The 16,200-nt window shown below is 39.1% G+C and overlaps 1 protein-coding gene across 1 annotated transcript in view; it reads right to left on the bottom strand.

Moving 5' to 3' along the window:
* The window catches only part of TRPM1 (transient receptor potential cation channel subfamily M member 1), a 72,234-nt gene that overhangs the window by 11,826 nt on the left and 44,208 nt on the right, over positions 1 to 16,200 (bottom strand). Inside the window, exons 19-24 of the mRNA XM_044230589.1 lie at positions 15,311 to 15,562; positions 13,995 to 14,169; positions 12,381 to 12,401; positions 11,424 to 11,568; positions 9,888 to 10,090; positions 9,114 to 9,246 (exon numbers count right to left, since the gene is read on the bottom strand). Of these exons, the coding sequence (XP_044086524.1) occupies positions 9,114 to 9,246; positions 9,888 to 10,090; positions 11,424 to 11,568; positions 12,381 to 12,401; positions 13,995 to 14,169; positions 15,311 to 15,562 (929 nt within the window). The remainder of the gene's footprint in view (positions 1 to 9,113; positions 9,247 to 9,887; positions 10,091 to 11,423; positions 11,569 to 12,380; positions 12,402 to 13,994; positions 14,170 to 15,310; positions 15,563 to 16,200) is intronic.

Raw genomic sequence — 16,200 nt, 5'->3', positions numbered from 1 at the left:
GCCCTTGGCTAGTTCCAAACCAGGGGAAATTAAGACAAGCCTTTGAGCCAAACTTTCAGGGAATCACCGGATCAGTCAAAACAGATAATTACAATTCTTTGTGGATGGGGTCCTTTTTGCTTCCACTGGTACCAGGAATTCAGACTATTATTTTCATGGTTGCCACTGAAATGAGGAGTGGGGGATGGGACTAGATAAATTGAAATGCCACAAATCTCATTCAAAAAAAAAAGATTCAGCTGTGTTTCTTGAATAAGCACTCCACAAATGATTGCAAGCCATTGGTTCATGTCCATCTTTCTAAAAAATTTAATTCTGAAAGTTTTGCCAGTTTTATGGAGGTATGGAGTCCAGGAGTTCCTTACTCAATCATTTTTTGTTCACTTTGTCTCCCTCAGTGCTTTAGGTATGCTAATAAGGAGCAGAACCACACACACACACACACACACACACTCACACATGCATGCACACACATACACATACAAATACAGTTTGGGGGTGAGCTCTAAAGTTCATAAGCAACCTCGTAGTGTTACTTTCCCAATCTCCTCCCTCTCTATAATCTGCTTGGTATTTCCAGTACCCTGGAGCTCCCTCTTTTCAACATCTAATCAGAAATCTGGGGCTTTAATTAATCCACTCTGCCTGCACTTCCACAACTTCCAGGGCCAAGTGGCAGGAGGATAGAGAGAAAACAAAAACCAAAAATTGGCTCCACCTTCTTGGTTTTTGATGAAATAGGTAGGGACTTTGCTAGAGCACTGGATCTCCTACAACTGACTCAGTTAGGGGAACAATAGGAAGGGAAAGAAGACACTTTTGGAATAAGCAGGATGAAGTCTTAATAATTTTCCTTAATATTTAAAGAGATACAACCTCATGTTATACCCCAGGCTGATAAAGAAAAAAGTGTTAGTTGTTAGGAATAACCTCTTTGCCTCCAATGGCTACTCACTCTAATCCAAAACAATAACACAGATACTCAATCATGCTACTCCTATCTCAGTAGCAGCTTCTCATAACATTTAAGATTAAAAGCCAAATTTTATTGCAATGATGGGTACCAAGGGTATGTTAAAAAGAAACCTTATGGCTGCCTGGGTGGCTCAGTCAGTTAAGCATCTGCCTTTGGCTTAGTTCATGACCTCAGGGTCCTGAGATTGAGCCCCACATCAGGCTCCTTGCTCAGCAGGGAGTCTGCTTCTTCCTTTCCCTCCCCACTGCTTGTGCTCTCTCTCTCTCTGTCTCAGATAAATAAATAAAATCTTTTAAAAATATTTCTGGTCCTTATATACACTCAAGACTTTTCAGAATGTGTCCCCCATCCTCCCTTTATGTTTCATCTTGTTATTCATCCTCCAATTTGCTTCACAAACATTCCATCATCATCAAAATGGAAAAATGAAATTCTCCTAGAACTTGAGAACCCCAAATGTCAGGGCATTTGGTGACCTCAGTTTGAAAAAACTTGTTCTAGAACTTGCTATCTCTGATGTTTGTAGAACCAGATGAATGAAAGCTGCCTTGGTGATGCCAGGGATCCCAGTCATTGTGTATAAAATTACGTTGTTGCCCTGACTTCTACTATTATTTAATTAGATTAATATGACTGCATTGTCTTTTATTTTTCATAATCATATTGATTTTATAAAAGAGGTCAATATTTGTCTTTGAGTATTTCAAATCATTTGGTCAAGTCACTTGTAACTATTACTCTAGTATAACAGTATTTGGCTCAAAGGGACTATTTCTTTGGATGAAGTATTTTTATAATACAAGTGCATTTTCTTAGACTGAAATACTGATGATTTCTTACCAGGTCTATCTATTTTTGCCAGTTTGGATTCATGGCTTCTCATAATTATTTCTGTGTTTGGATTTACATATAGTAAATCCATAAATAGCTTCACTAGTTTTTTTTTTAACTTAAATTCAATTAGCTAACGGACAGTAGTACATCATTAGCTTTTGATATATTGTTCAATAATTCATCAGTTGCATCTAACACCCAGTGCTCAGCCCATCACAAGTGCTTCTCTAGGTTTTTATTTCACACACTGCAGTAGCATTTACTTCGCAGTAAAAATTCTCCCATTTAGAATATTATTGAGAAGAGCCAGAAGGCCATTTTTCCTAACTACCAAACTTCTAAGTTTCAGTGGGCAGCTCAGAACAATTTGTGAGGAGTAGGCTTTTATATCAGAGGAAACTAGAACCAAGTGGCATCTACAAACTGGTTGGGACCAACGTGATCATTCTCCTGTCTTTGAATGGAATTTAAGCTGCTCTTGATTTACGACAATATTTGCCCTGCCTTTTCCTACTTAATGTGTATCTCCTACTAAAATCCCTGGGAGTCCAGACCCCAACTTGTTTTATCTATCCTAGTTCATAATAGTAGTATTTCCCTCCCTCACCTGTTTGAGTCAGAGATTAGTACAGATTGGTCTACAGGGTTTTCTGTTAAAAGGCCACATCCCAATGCTCTAATCAGTATCCTAATCTGGGGTTGTATAAGTTCTACTTGTTTTGTAAATTCAGAAAGTTAGAGATAAGGGTACCAACTTAGCAACTGATATTGCATATCAGGACTTGGTTTTCAAGAAAAAAAGAAGGGCTATTAAGGATCAACATTTTGTCAACTTCAGTATTCTCTTTGAGATATGGCCAGATTCTTGTTAGGGATGGAGTGCTCCGGCGTCCCCACCAGTGACAATAAACAACATCAGCAAAGGCAGCAACAACAACAGTGGTAGCATGATAGTGTTGTGTTGTGTGTTACACAATTAAGTGAAATTGTGTAAATGAAAGCACTCTGTGAGGTATGAATGCTATGCAAGTGTACAATAACATGACCATGTGAAGGGGGTGTGATTGCAAATCTCCAGATGCTTTCATTGTTATTTTCATATATCTGTTATTTAAGATATTTGGTTTTGGACATTGTACTACTAAACTTGAAAGGAGCTTAATGAAAACAGTGGGGTTTTTTTTGTTGTTTTTAAGGTATTGTAAATAAAGTTTTCCATTTCATTCAACTACTAGGTACAACAATATATAAATGTGTGGCACTTTGTAGTAACTTCCAAGAGAATACTGATAGACGGCATAACTTTATTGGAGTTTCATAGACTCTTTATATATTAAATATAAGGTCGAAATTCATGTTCTCATGGTAAGAGTCTCTTGTGTATTTCCTAAGGACAGAACTTAGATATTTGGAGTTTTGTAGCATGGTAGTTACCAAAACCTGTTTTATGTGCCGTCATCTTTTCATGTGCAATCATTACTCTTCACCTGTAAGGCATCTTATAAATTATATGGGAACATTTCCTTAATGATAGAACTCAATGTTAACCTAAAAACAATGTTAGTGGAACAACTAGATCCAGTTTATACTTGAAGAAACCCATGTTTCAAGGTCCCATGGTATTCTATATTGAGTTCTAAGACTATTCTTACCCTGTAATTTTATTCCAGGCCTACAGATCATAAACTTGTTTCATCCAGTCCAAATTTTATATCCAGCTATTTTAATTTCCATCTTTGTATGAGGTTGCCTTTTAAGTTTAGTAATTATGGTGAGAACACTCAAGATGGAACCTGGTTGTGCTTACTTACCGAGTTTTTATATGTGAAAGACTAAATGAAGAACAAGATTTAAGTCTTAAATCTTTTGGCTTTCTCATTGTTTTTAATAAACAAAATACTGAAGACTTACTAAAAGAGTGTTAAGCTCTCTAGGATCTTAACTCTAAGCCACATCATTATATATACCAACATGGCCATACTTCAGACCTCCTTGGTTTCTAGAATTCAAGTCATCTAAATCAGTGGACTTTTCTGGCTATATTCCACTTTCTGTTCAGGCAAGACTCAGGTCAACTCCTCACTGAAGCTCTTAATAATATCCTAGGTTCTCTTTCCCTAACTTTCATATAACAGTGCCAACTCGACTCCTTCCTCTATTGCCACTAGGACTCCACAACTGGGCAGGGAAAAATGGTGTCTTGAGGCACTGTAAAATGTTTATGCTACCATTTGCAAACACTAACATCATTGTGGTATCCCCATTGATTGGTTCTTGGGATCACAGCCTCCCTTTTGCTATGCCCCATGCTTCATTCACTAACTGCATTCTTGCCCTGGGGCTGTAGAGAGTCACTGATGAAGGTCATAGGAGTCACCTTGACTTGGCCCAATACAAAGTCATATTAGCTCATTTCATTACATCCTAAATATTCCTGCTGAGCAATCGCTTGGCTAGCTCCTTTCCTATCACATTTCCCCTAAAGGTGAACTCGAATCCTCCTTACAGGCTTTAAGTCTGTAGTATTGCTAGGGGTACTCTTTCCCCATTCCTATCATTCCTTCCAATGCGTCTGGACTTTCTATTAGTGTAAAACTCTTGGCCTCTCTCCAGTCCCTTATTTATTCTTGAGGAGGACTGATTTTCTGGTTGGAATTTGGGGACCACGACACCAGCTTACTTTTTTCTCTCTCTCTTTGAGAGCCAGCTGCCTGCAGAAAGCATGGGTTCTCACTTTGTTTTGTTCATACGGTAAGCTTCGTGGGGAAAGCTGATTCTGCCTGTGAGAACAGAGGTCTGCAGGTGCCTGTGACTGAGTGGCTATGGCTAATTCTGGCTAATTCTGTGAATTTGGCAACAACTGAACCACATCCTCTAGCACCTTTATTACTAGTAAAGCCAATACTATTTTTATCTCTATCTGCCTGATATCTGCCTCTGTCCTTGAATTGGCTCTCAAAGGTCAGGTAAGGAACAAGATTGTCATTTACTAGACACATTAAAACTCCCACATTTAATCCCACCCTTTCTCCATAATCCAAGCAACGTTGACTCCTATTAATTTCTACATCAGAGGAATTACCCACCTCCTTTCTGAGGCCCATCTCTCTTTCAGGTCTTCTTCTACTGACTATCTCATTTCTCTCCTTCTTGTCTTTCTTGTTATGATCTCTGTTACCACCATCTCTACTTGATTACTTGGGAAAAGGATGCCAAATAAGATCTCAAGACCATGAATCGCTTCATTCCTAATCAAGCCTAGAGGAAACCCAATACCTTAACCCAGATCCACAAATATGACAAGAAACCAGTTGACCCAGAGGTTTTGGGGGGAATCCAAACCTTCTATTATAGGTTTGGCTAGTCTAAAATCTATAGATGCTTAAGTATAAGACCAATAGCATTTAAAATGTATGATTTATGAATTATAGTCTGCATACTTGAAAATATCATACATGCAAAATGAAAGTTCATTTAAGTGGAAGATATGAATGAAGAAGAGGTAATAAGGAGGCAATGTATATCATGCATTCCAAAAATCTATAATAATATACCTGTTTTTTTTTTTAAAGATTTTATTTATTTATTTGAGAGAGAGAGAGACAGTGAGAGAGAGCACGAGCGAGGAGAAGGTCAGAGAGCAAAGCAGACTCCCCATGGAGCTGGGAGCCTGATGCGGGACTCGATCCCAGGACTCCAGGATCACGCCCTGAGCCGAAGGCAGTCGTCCAACCAACTGAGCCACCCAGGCGTCCCAATAATATACCTGTTTTAATTAAATAGTAAGTTGGTGCTAAGCTTCCTTGATGCCATGGAAAAAAGGAAAACACACTGGATTACATAATTCTCATCGTTCAAGAAAAGGAAGTTGAAACTTGGACAAAATTTTTTTAGAAAAGATTCTTTTCAACTCAATTGCTCTTGAACCTGTGAACTGAGGGATGACCAACCACAAAAGGAATGATGTGCTTAACCCTGGATTTTTAAGAGACACAGAGATGGCCTTCAAGTTGTGATTGATAAAGATACATGTTACTAGGTATTAGCTTATATATGATATGATATGATATGATATGATATGATATATATATGATAAATATCTAGGTTGACAAATTCTACTTTGGTTGTGCTGGCAGATGTATTTGTAAAATGTTCTTCCACCAGCCCTCTAGGTTACATGATATTAAACTTTCAAGCAAAGAAATAACACCCTTCAACACCACCAGTTGTTTTGGGGTTGCTGATATTAAAGATTCTCCCTGACAGTTATGGGTAGCAGAATCATTTGTATATTGAAATTCTTCCTGGTTGCCAATAGCAAAATCAAAGTCACAAACCCAGAGGAAGCATAGTTGATATCTTATTTGATATTCATTGAGGATAGGATGGAAATTTACATTCAAGTCAGAACAAGAACTTTTTACTTATCCTTTCATTCAAAAACTCAAGGTCTTGCTATGTGGAGATGTGCAGGCTTCTTGACCTAGTCTAAGGTGTGAGGTAGTCAGGGAAGTTTTCCAGAAGGAAATGACATTTGAGCAGAGATCCAAAGGATACGTAGACAGAGGTTACAACATGTGCAAAAACCCCTATGGCAGGAAGGGAGTGGTGACTTTAAGGAAATGAAAGAAGGCTGACAAGACTGGGAAACCAAGCATGAAGGGAGGACAGTCCAGGGTGACACTGGAGCTGGGAGCAATGGGAGCCACTGAAAGACTTTTAAAGAGGGCTGTAGGGGAGCAATGCAACGGGATTCGAGTCTAGTGAGTGCACAATGAATTGAAAGAGTGGAAATGATTATGGAGAGCTCAGATGCTCTCCAAGCAACCACAGGAATCCTGGTGGAAAATGATGCTAGCTTGTACTGGTGTGCTGGTGGTAGAGAAGGAAAGAAGTGTGTGTGTGTGTGGGTGGGTGGGGGGAGGGCGTGATTCATTCACAGGGGGAAGAAAGCAGAATTTGATGATTTGACAGTGTCAAATGAAATGGCTAGTGGTGCCGCTCTCAGAGCCCAGAGCATGCAAGAGAATGTCCAAATTTGGGAGGAAAACCTTGAGTGCATTGCCGTAAGTCAGCTAAGTGGATATGCTGCATGGGGCTTTGGGCCAAATACCCTGCTTCAAGGCTGTATTAATTAAAAACTGGATCATAATGTAAATCTCTGATTGGGAGACTAAATGTTAGATCTCAAGAAATGGTGAAGTTGGGTGAAATTGTTAGAACTTTATATATTACTCTCTAAACGTTAAGGGAAAGCCATGAATTTGGTTCCTGCACATAAGCCCTCAAAACACCCTGCAAGGAGGAGCACAAGCATGTAAACTTCCTGTGTGAACACGTTTGTTAGACTGAGTCATGCGAATTGCTGGCTCAGGTTTTGAAAGGTACCAGCCAACAGCAGGGACTGATGCCAAGCGCATCTTAGGAGGTTAGAAGACTCACTCCTAACCAGACCCTGCAGATAGAAGAGTGCCGGGGATGATAAGGAGAATCATCAAATGGCAAATGGTGATGTGGAAAATGAAAATAAGCCAACACATAAAGTAGATTTTTTAAAATGGCAGAAATATATGAGTACTCAAAAATTTGATTTAAAAAATTATCACGGGTGTCAAATTTAGGTAAAATAATGAATTTTATTTCTATTCTTCCACCCTTAGGACCTCAGATGTCCTGAGGTTAAGAGTGAAGAAAAAGTACCTTCTCCCCAAACCTCCTCCTCCATTTGTCTCTGATATTCACCTGTGATTCAGTCTTGAAAGGGTCAACAAGGGAACCGGAGGGGCAGGAATGTACTCCGATTGCTCCTGGAGATCTCAGCCAAGAGAAACGGGAAGTAGATGTTTTTACTGCCCAGCACACTTTCATTCCTATTACGTGTGCACGAAGCCCCAAGAGGAAAATGCAGTTTGGTAGTGACCTGATAACCACATTCTCGGAGGCTTGCTCCAAGAACGGTAAAAATCCAAACAATGCTGGGGAAGGGGGATGGGGCAGAAGCAGAGTGAAACAAAGCACAATTTCCATTGTAAATTACTGGCCGTGATTAAATCCAAGTTAATGTCTAACTAAAAAATTGAGATTTTAGATTATTAAGATGGGAGTAACTTATCTTTCTCAGGAAGAAATAATTTTTGTATCTTGAAAGCTTAGCAGTTCCTATTAAAACAGAAAAGATGCATTTAAAAGTAGTTTTGAAAATGTGCCTTATTAAGGCCAAAAGTTGGTGCAGATTATCCTTGAATTTGGTAGACTGGATTACAAGGTGACTAGGGCTAGGAGGGGAGATGGGCCAGAGAACTGGAGCCTGTGGGCTGTGGCAGAGTCACTGGCTGGAATGTGCACAGCAGGAAGACTTCAAGGGTATTATAAATTCCATTGCAGTGGTTGAGGCCCTTGATTGGATGGTGTGCTGAAACATTCTGGTGAATGTCTTTATGTTTATCAATATATACAGGTAGTTGTAACAAGAAACTTTAATTCTGAGTACTGAAAGACAGAATGATAAGTTAGAATTCCCGTAGGTGTCATCCTTCTACCTGCATTGTTGGTTAAACTCTTTAGAACGATGTTTTATCAATGATCACAGTCTTAGTAATAATAATAGCTTACATTTCTTTTATTAAGTGATAAAGTTTCTTAAAAATTATATGATTAAAAAATACAGATAGTGTGGTTTTATTGTTCCTGTCTACCCTTTTCTGGTTCCTCGTTCTCAGCTGCAGGAGGAGCAATAATGAAAAGGTTGGAAAATGTCACCCTTTCTGGTTCTCCCTCACCTGCCTTCATTTGCTCATTCATAGATTGGTTCACACACGTGTTCATTCATTCATTCTGCATTCTGGGAAAGGAGCAACAAGAACATTAAGGTGGGATGAGCAGGTCAGTCCCTAGGGGAATACCATCCTTGACCAAGGTAACCACTAGTCAAAAGACTGCTTCCCTAGCCTTTACACAGCCCAGCAGCTGATTTTTCTCTTCATTCGTGCAGGGTCCTGCAGTCAAATCTCCCACTCTGGGGCTGGGCAAGAAGTGTCAGGGGCTTTTGGTTTGCTTTAGTTTGGGTCTGAGGTATTTGCAATACACCCCATCATTCACTTCTATATACAATTTACAATCACCTTTTCACACGAGATACTTTCCCACTCTTTCGGGAGAAAACACGTAAAGAACCCAAAGTGTGAACCAACAAGAGAACTTGGAGGGAACATTTATATGAACATCGGCATCTCTGTTAGAATGGGGCGGAGTGGCCCGCACACCCTCGGTCCGCGGCTGGGCCCCGGCCCCGCGCTGGGCTCACCTCTCACAAGTGACGCGGATGCGCTCGTCGCTGGACGACTGCTGCTCGTCCTCCTTCTCCTGGAAGTGCTCCTGGACACACTGCTCCTCGAACTCGTGCAGCCTCTTCAGCTCCTCGTCGCTGAGAAACAGCTCTGCGTGAAGGGAGAAGGGTTTGCCACGTGAGAAACGAGCCCTGTCCACGAAGAATCAACTGGGTTGCGCCATTGCGAATTTCACAACCCAACTGGAATTAAGCTCCTTTGGCCGACACTGGTAGGCGGTTCTCCCGCCACTCCGATTGTTTTACTCAAACAGGATGCAGTATGCAGCGATCATCTTCCCACTGGAGCAGAATGGCTCACTTTTTAACACAAAACACCACTATTACAGCTATTTGCAAAGTGAAGCCAAGTACTCGTTACTGGAGAAACTGTTGCATCTGTCTTATGGATGGAGTCAGGTGGGCAGCATTATTTCCCTATCCTTTTGAGATGCAACAGGTGGAAACATTCTTAAAGGGGCATTGAATTTATACAGACAAGTCATTCTCAAGAACTCTCTCGATTTCTAATCTCTTCATGAGCAAGCTTTCAGTAACACGAATTACTCACAAACTAACAGAACTGGAATAAAATCAACATAAAATGAGAAGCGTTCTGCAAAGAACAGCAGTTGGACTCGGGTGTTACGTTTTCCCACAATTTAAGTAGTTCAGCGAGATTTCTGGGAGGGTGCCCAGTGAGAACCCTCTTGGAATTCGTGCAGGTTAGAAATGAAAGAGTCCTGTACATACTCAACCCACGATCCTGTTCATCTTGGTCCCCCTCTCTTTTCTTCCTACAGCGGCCACTGAGACGCATGATGATTATATAGATGTGGCTTAAAATGATCATTGGTGGAGGTAGGACTGGCCGGTCATGAAATGTCATTATCAGCTGATATCGCTGGAATTTCCACACCTGGTTGGATATGGACTTGACTTCAAAGAAAGTATTGCTTTAAAAAGAATAAAGGTTTAGTTATTTTGCTTTTCATTTTGATTTCCCAGGACAATCGGTCACTCACATCGAAATGAAAATAAACAGGACCTTTTAGTGCCCCTTTGTACTGACTCCTGAATTGCCCTTTTGGTTTATCTATCATAGTGGATTATCTACACCCAAGGACATTTTACTTATATAAATAATTAAGGATTAAGTATATTAAAATGGCTACCTACTGCTCTCTTGAGACACCATACCACAGTCTACTGATTCATATGCTCAGGAAAATATTATTTCATATTTTTAAAGGTAGGAGCTATTCAGCTAAGCATTTTGAAGTATTTAAACCTGAAATACACTTGAATAAGAGTTTGAACCAGATTCTTTCCAAAGTCCTGGTTAGCTCTAAGATTCTATTTTTCTGTGAAGTATTTTTCCCTTATATTTTCATCTTAGAAGCTAGAATTTTAAAAAAATCATTTATTAAGCATGGTCACACGCTCAACACATCATGCCAAAATGGGCAAGTTTTACAAGACACTTGATTTTATAATTTAAGCCATCTCTTTCCAAGGCCTTTTTATCTTCTATTCTGTTAATAATTAGGAGAACATTTTATATTATATCACAATAATTGTCACAGCTCATGAAGTTGACATTGCTTTCTGTGCCTGTGATAATGAATTAAAGGCATGCCTTGATCAAATCTTCCCGATTCCAGGAGACTTTCATCTAAGGAAATACTTTCATCAGATTAAAATACATGTTTAAGTGCTAAAATACTAACCAAGATTGAGTTTAAATGTATTTAAGACAAAGACAAGTATATGGTTTCATAAGTATGTGGAATGTAAGAAACAAAACAAACAAAGAAAAAAGAGGTGAAAGAAAGAAAGAAAGAAAAAAAAAACCCAGACTCTTAAACACAGGGAACAAACTGGTGGTTGCTGGAGGGGAGGTGGGTGGGGGAATAGGGGAAATGGATTAAAGGGGATTAACAGTACACTAATCACAGCCTGTTGAGCACTGAGTAATGTACAGAATTATTTTATCATTGTACTCTATACCTGAAACTGATACAACATGGTATGTTAATTATACTTCAATAAAAAATAAAATATTGAACCATCAAAAAAATTTTTTAATGTATTTAAGTGTCAACTTTTGATTCACGAATACATGAAGGCTGATTAAGTTTGAATGAAAGAGATTGCAAAAACTCTGCATATTTAAAAGCCCCACTGAAATTCTGTGTAAATCCATGGCCGCATGAGTGTTCCAAGATTAAACTGGAAATCTGTAATGCAATAAATAATAGGCAAGCAGTCAAGAGCCTTGATACATACTTGAAAACTGCAATAAGCAAGTTCACCAGCAGGATGTTGGCCACCAGTAGGTAACACGCCATGATGGCCGGTGTGAGCCAGGCACCCGGGATACAAGGAGGGAGCCGCTTGCCTTCCTCATCATACTGGTTGTCACCACAAGGAGCTGAAACAAAAGTTTGTCTTCTTGTACTTTTTACATAAAATGAATAGAATAAATAACTTACATATGCCATTACACAATCTATTTCTTTTTTAAGATGATTTTCCCCTGATTTCATAAGCAATAGTATTCCATATGAAAAATATCAATTCATACAAAGAAAAAAAAACTCATTTCTGTACTCCGTGATAGTCATTCTTGACTTGACATATTTATAAACATTTTCCCATTTCTGTATTTGCGTTTTTCATACACATTAGAAATATAATTTCTAAGCAGATAAATTTTTTTTTCTGTACTGTTATCCATTAGAAAGCTAATTTCTAATGGATAATGGATAATCTGATTATTTAACATCACCTCATGTTGTCTCCTTGGTTTCACTTGTACATGAACTTCAGCAATAATTTTGTTATGAGGAAGGAGGTAAAGATGCCCTCTACACTCAAATCCATTAATCAACATTTCTGGTGTAATTTTTGGAAAAATCACCTTTTCTTTCTCTCAGTTCATTCAAAATGCCACTTTGATTCTATAGGACCTATGTCCTGAACTAAAAAATAGAATGATCCCAATAGTGATCAGTGAAGTAACGTCCGTGAATTTATAGTCTACCTACTTTTTACTTACAGTTTAAACCTCTCTTGTTTTCTGACACCGAAAAAAAACCAAACAAACAACAAACCTTGTTTCTGATACCAGAAAACAAGAGAGGTATTTAAAACCAGTGTAAGGCTGTCAGTAATTAGCTAAGGGAGAGACTGATTAATACACACACTTCATGGAGTGAAGTCATCAATTCTGTGTAAACTTACGATTAATTTCCATGGCGTAGACTATATAGCGATTGGAAAGCAGGGTTTTGGGGGTTTTTTAGGTGTGACAGGAAGGGAGGAAAGAAAATAAGATGACAGTTGAGAAAAAAGTAAAACAAATGATTAACAAGACAAGAATGGTTTTGGTTGTCACGAAATGCAAAGTACTCAAGTTTGGAAATTATAGATTCACACTTGGAAGCAGTGGTCTATTTAGATGAAACTGTATACATTATTAATTCTAGAAAATTCAAATATATTTCATGAATATTGATTTTACCATATGTCATAAGCAATAAAAAGCTAACTAGTTAACAATACTGTGAAAAAGATATGAGGCTACTGGCAGATGATCATTTTAACCAACTGGTTAACCAATCAGGCATTCTCCATAGCCCAATTCAAAAACCTCATAAGCACAAATAAGTGAAAAATTATTATGCAATAATCAGATCAAGAATCAAAACCCAACATTTAATAGTGTTACTGAAAATAGCCTCATTTGTCTCTTTATCTTCTCATTACCCAATTCAATAATAAAAAATAAAAATACCACAATCTATGTCTGGATCATACATTTACTGAAGCAACTATTCTTATGAAAGCAAGTTAGATTTTTATGTTTCAGTTTACCAACGTACAAACACATTCAACAATTGACTTTGAGATGTACAGGTGGTAATGATGTGTTCAGAATCATGTTATAAAATCTAGGTAGAGGGCATTGGTTGAACTAGTTATCAGTCTAAACCAGTGGCAGGAGATATACTGAGAATCCTGCATTTCATACAAGAAGGGGATGTTCAAGACCATCTAGGCCCAAGAAGCAGAATACTGGAAATAGCAGATGTGCTGTTGTATCTGTATCTCTGTGACAGAGCACAACATACAAATGAAGGTATGGCTTTGGACACAACAGGTGTGAAGAGCCTCATTCATCTGTGGGACATGAAGTGGTCAGGTGAAATGGGTATAAGGACATTTGAGCTTTGCTTCCTATGACACAAGAGACACCATGACCTGGCAGCTCAGCCTGGAGAGGAGCTGGGTCTTGTGTCCCTCAGAAATTCACATAAGATATGGCTCATTTCCTCTGCTAACATTCAGATTATTGTTGATAATAAAATTTTTTAAAAACTGAACCCCATAAGTGAAGAGGAAATTGATAGCCATGTGGATAATGGGCTTCGAAGAAGAAGCCTGAAGACGAGGGTAACTCAAGGCCCCAGTCACGCTGCCATGCTTACCATCTCAGTCTATTGGAATAGCACTACTCATTCTGTCTTGGGGTAGAAAGAGATTCAGGTTGAAGAAATATTGGGATATTGGCCCTGGGATTATACTCACGGGATAAGATGTTCACCAGGTCCAGCTAAAAGAATGGGAGACTCTTTCGAAATTCTGGTTAATGGTTTTTAGAATAGAAGAAATGACTGATGGCTCAAAAATCCACATTACATATTCTGCACTTATTCCTTCATAAGATAATTTGATGCTTGTGGCAGAATAAAAAGTAATTCATTTCCAAATTAACACATGCTCTTCCATTAATTTGGAACTGATCATCTGCCTCAGAAGCAGGGAAGAGAATCTTACTATCAATTCTATTCTTACGGTCTATCTGGTCTGCAAACACCTCTCCATAGATCATCCAGTAGGGCATGTAGAAGATGTTTCGGGCCAATTTCCAGGAAGGCTCCTCATCTGGGTGCAAAATGGCTTGACGGGCTACTCCAAAACTCATCAGCACAACCAGCATGATGACCACAAAATACAGCATGTCAATCATCTGAATAGAAAGAAAATGCGTCTCTTACTGTTTTGACTCATGGACCAGGTTCTCTTGCTTTTGCTCTCCTTGATGATTTCATGAGTGTTTAATTAGGATGAAGAGAGCCTCTTTGCTTTCTCTCCATCTCATCCATGGGCTCCTAGTTTTTATATGCTACACAATACATACATCTTATTCTAGAATGCTGACTTCCTCATTTGCTCTTACTCTTCTCAGCTTTTGTTGCCCATAAACAAATATTCCTCTCTTAACAACAGCAAATAGAGAAACGGAAGAATTATGGCGTAAGCCTGGGAATTTTTCAGGGAGACAGAGGAGGAGATATCTAAGAAAGGAACAAGAAAATGAATTGAGAGTACAGAATATTTATTCATTCATTACACAAATGCTGCGTGGTTACACTGAGCAATGCTCTGGTTACTGTGGATACTGAACTGGTGTAATTCCTAATTTTGGATATCCCTGAAGATGAGAGCCCTTGCCAGGATAAGCTAAACCATATATTCCTTCACTCAAAATGGCTTGTGCTATAAAGAGTTATTCCTAAACTTAAAAGATTTCCTTTCCTCTGGGACCAGTCCTAACACTGAAGCTATTTTAGGTGATATAAGGATGATCTGCTGCCTCATTTTTTTTTTCTTTCATATTGTATGATTTAATCTGGAAGAAATGTTGCCATGGATTTGTCTTGGCCTTTATAACATGAATTGCCTGTGCCCACTCCAGGCCAGAGTACATGGGCTGAAGACTGTTTGGAATACAGGAGGGGGTGTGACCCTAGGCCGCATTTGTTTCTGGCTTTCATCCTATGTTATGAGCCAGATTATTGCAATATATATATATATAATATATATATATAATATATACACACATACATATATATATACAATATTAGTATTGTACATATATACAGTAGATATATTTCTCTATATAAAGTAGTATATACTGGGTATATACATATATATGCAGTATTAACATGTAGGAAAACTATGTATTTTAAAGCAAAAATGTTTCCTGCAAGAAACCCACTGCAAAGGAAAGACCAAATAAAGCCTAACAAAGCCACACCCAAGGCCTGGTCTCAGGTCTTCACCACAACCACAACGTCCCTGTCTCCTAATGGGATGTCAGTACTAACCATCTTTCCAATCATCATCACATAGGGCCCCAGATACTTGTTGACACCAAAGATGTCCAGGACACGGATGTACCAGAAGATGATATCCACACAGTAGATCACTCGGCCATAGCCCATATATGGCTGCTTCTGTAGGCGAAGGATTGCTCCAATCATGAACGTGGAAATGGCCACGAGATCCGTGATATTCCAGTACTCCTGAAGCCAAACTTTTATTTTCTGGCTGAGTTTGCCTGGCTCTGACATGAGGATCTGAAAACAATTGCCAAAGGACAATAAACAGGGAGTGCTGTGTTGGAAGCCTCTTCGAATCTTGGAAAGATGGGACTGGTGGAACATTCCAGGGCATCTGGTCTCATTTCCTACTTAAGACCTTTAAACACTAATCTTCTCAGATGGAGAAAGATATCTCGAAAGGGAAATTCCACGGAATCCTCTATATTCCTAGATGCAGTGTTTCACAAATTCTCAGGAAATGCCTTCTAAATTATGTCCTTCTGGGTGAAATTAAAGCAGCTGCCTCTAGATTTCTTTTTAATTCTCTGGATATGTGCCCGTCAGCCCACGTTCCAGAATTAGTCCAGGAGGAAAGTCTACAGCAGAGATAGACCCGGTGGTCTCACGAAAGGTGGAGATGGCAGAATTGGGCTAGCACTTTGTTTGCCGCAATTCCTTTGCAACTTAGATATGAGAAGTGAGGGGAAGGTTAAATGATTTTTCTCCTCCTTGAGATATTACTCTTTAAAAATCACCATTTATTTGGGGTTCCTGGGTGTCTCAGTCAGTTAAGCATCTGACTCTGGATTATGGCTCAGGTCACGATCTCAGGGTCCTGAGCCCTGAGCCCTGGGCTCAGTGTTGGGCTCTGTGCTCTGCAGGGAGCCTGCTTG

Source organism: Neovison vison, chromosome 13 (assembly GCF_020171115.1).
Source record: "Neovison vison isolate M4711 chromosome 13, ASM_NN_V1, whole genome shotgun sequence".
Taxonomy (NCBI): Eukaryota; Metazoa; Chordata; class Mammalia; order Carnivora; family Mustelidae; genus Neogale; species Neogale vison.
This window is presented reverse-complemented; position numbering and strand designations above follow the sequence as displayed.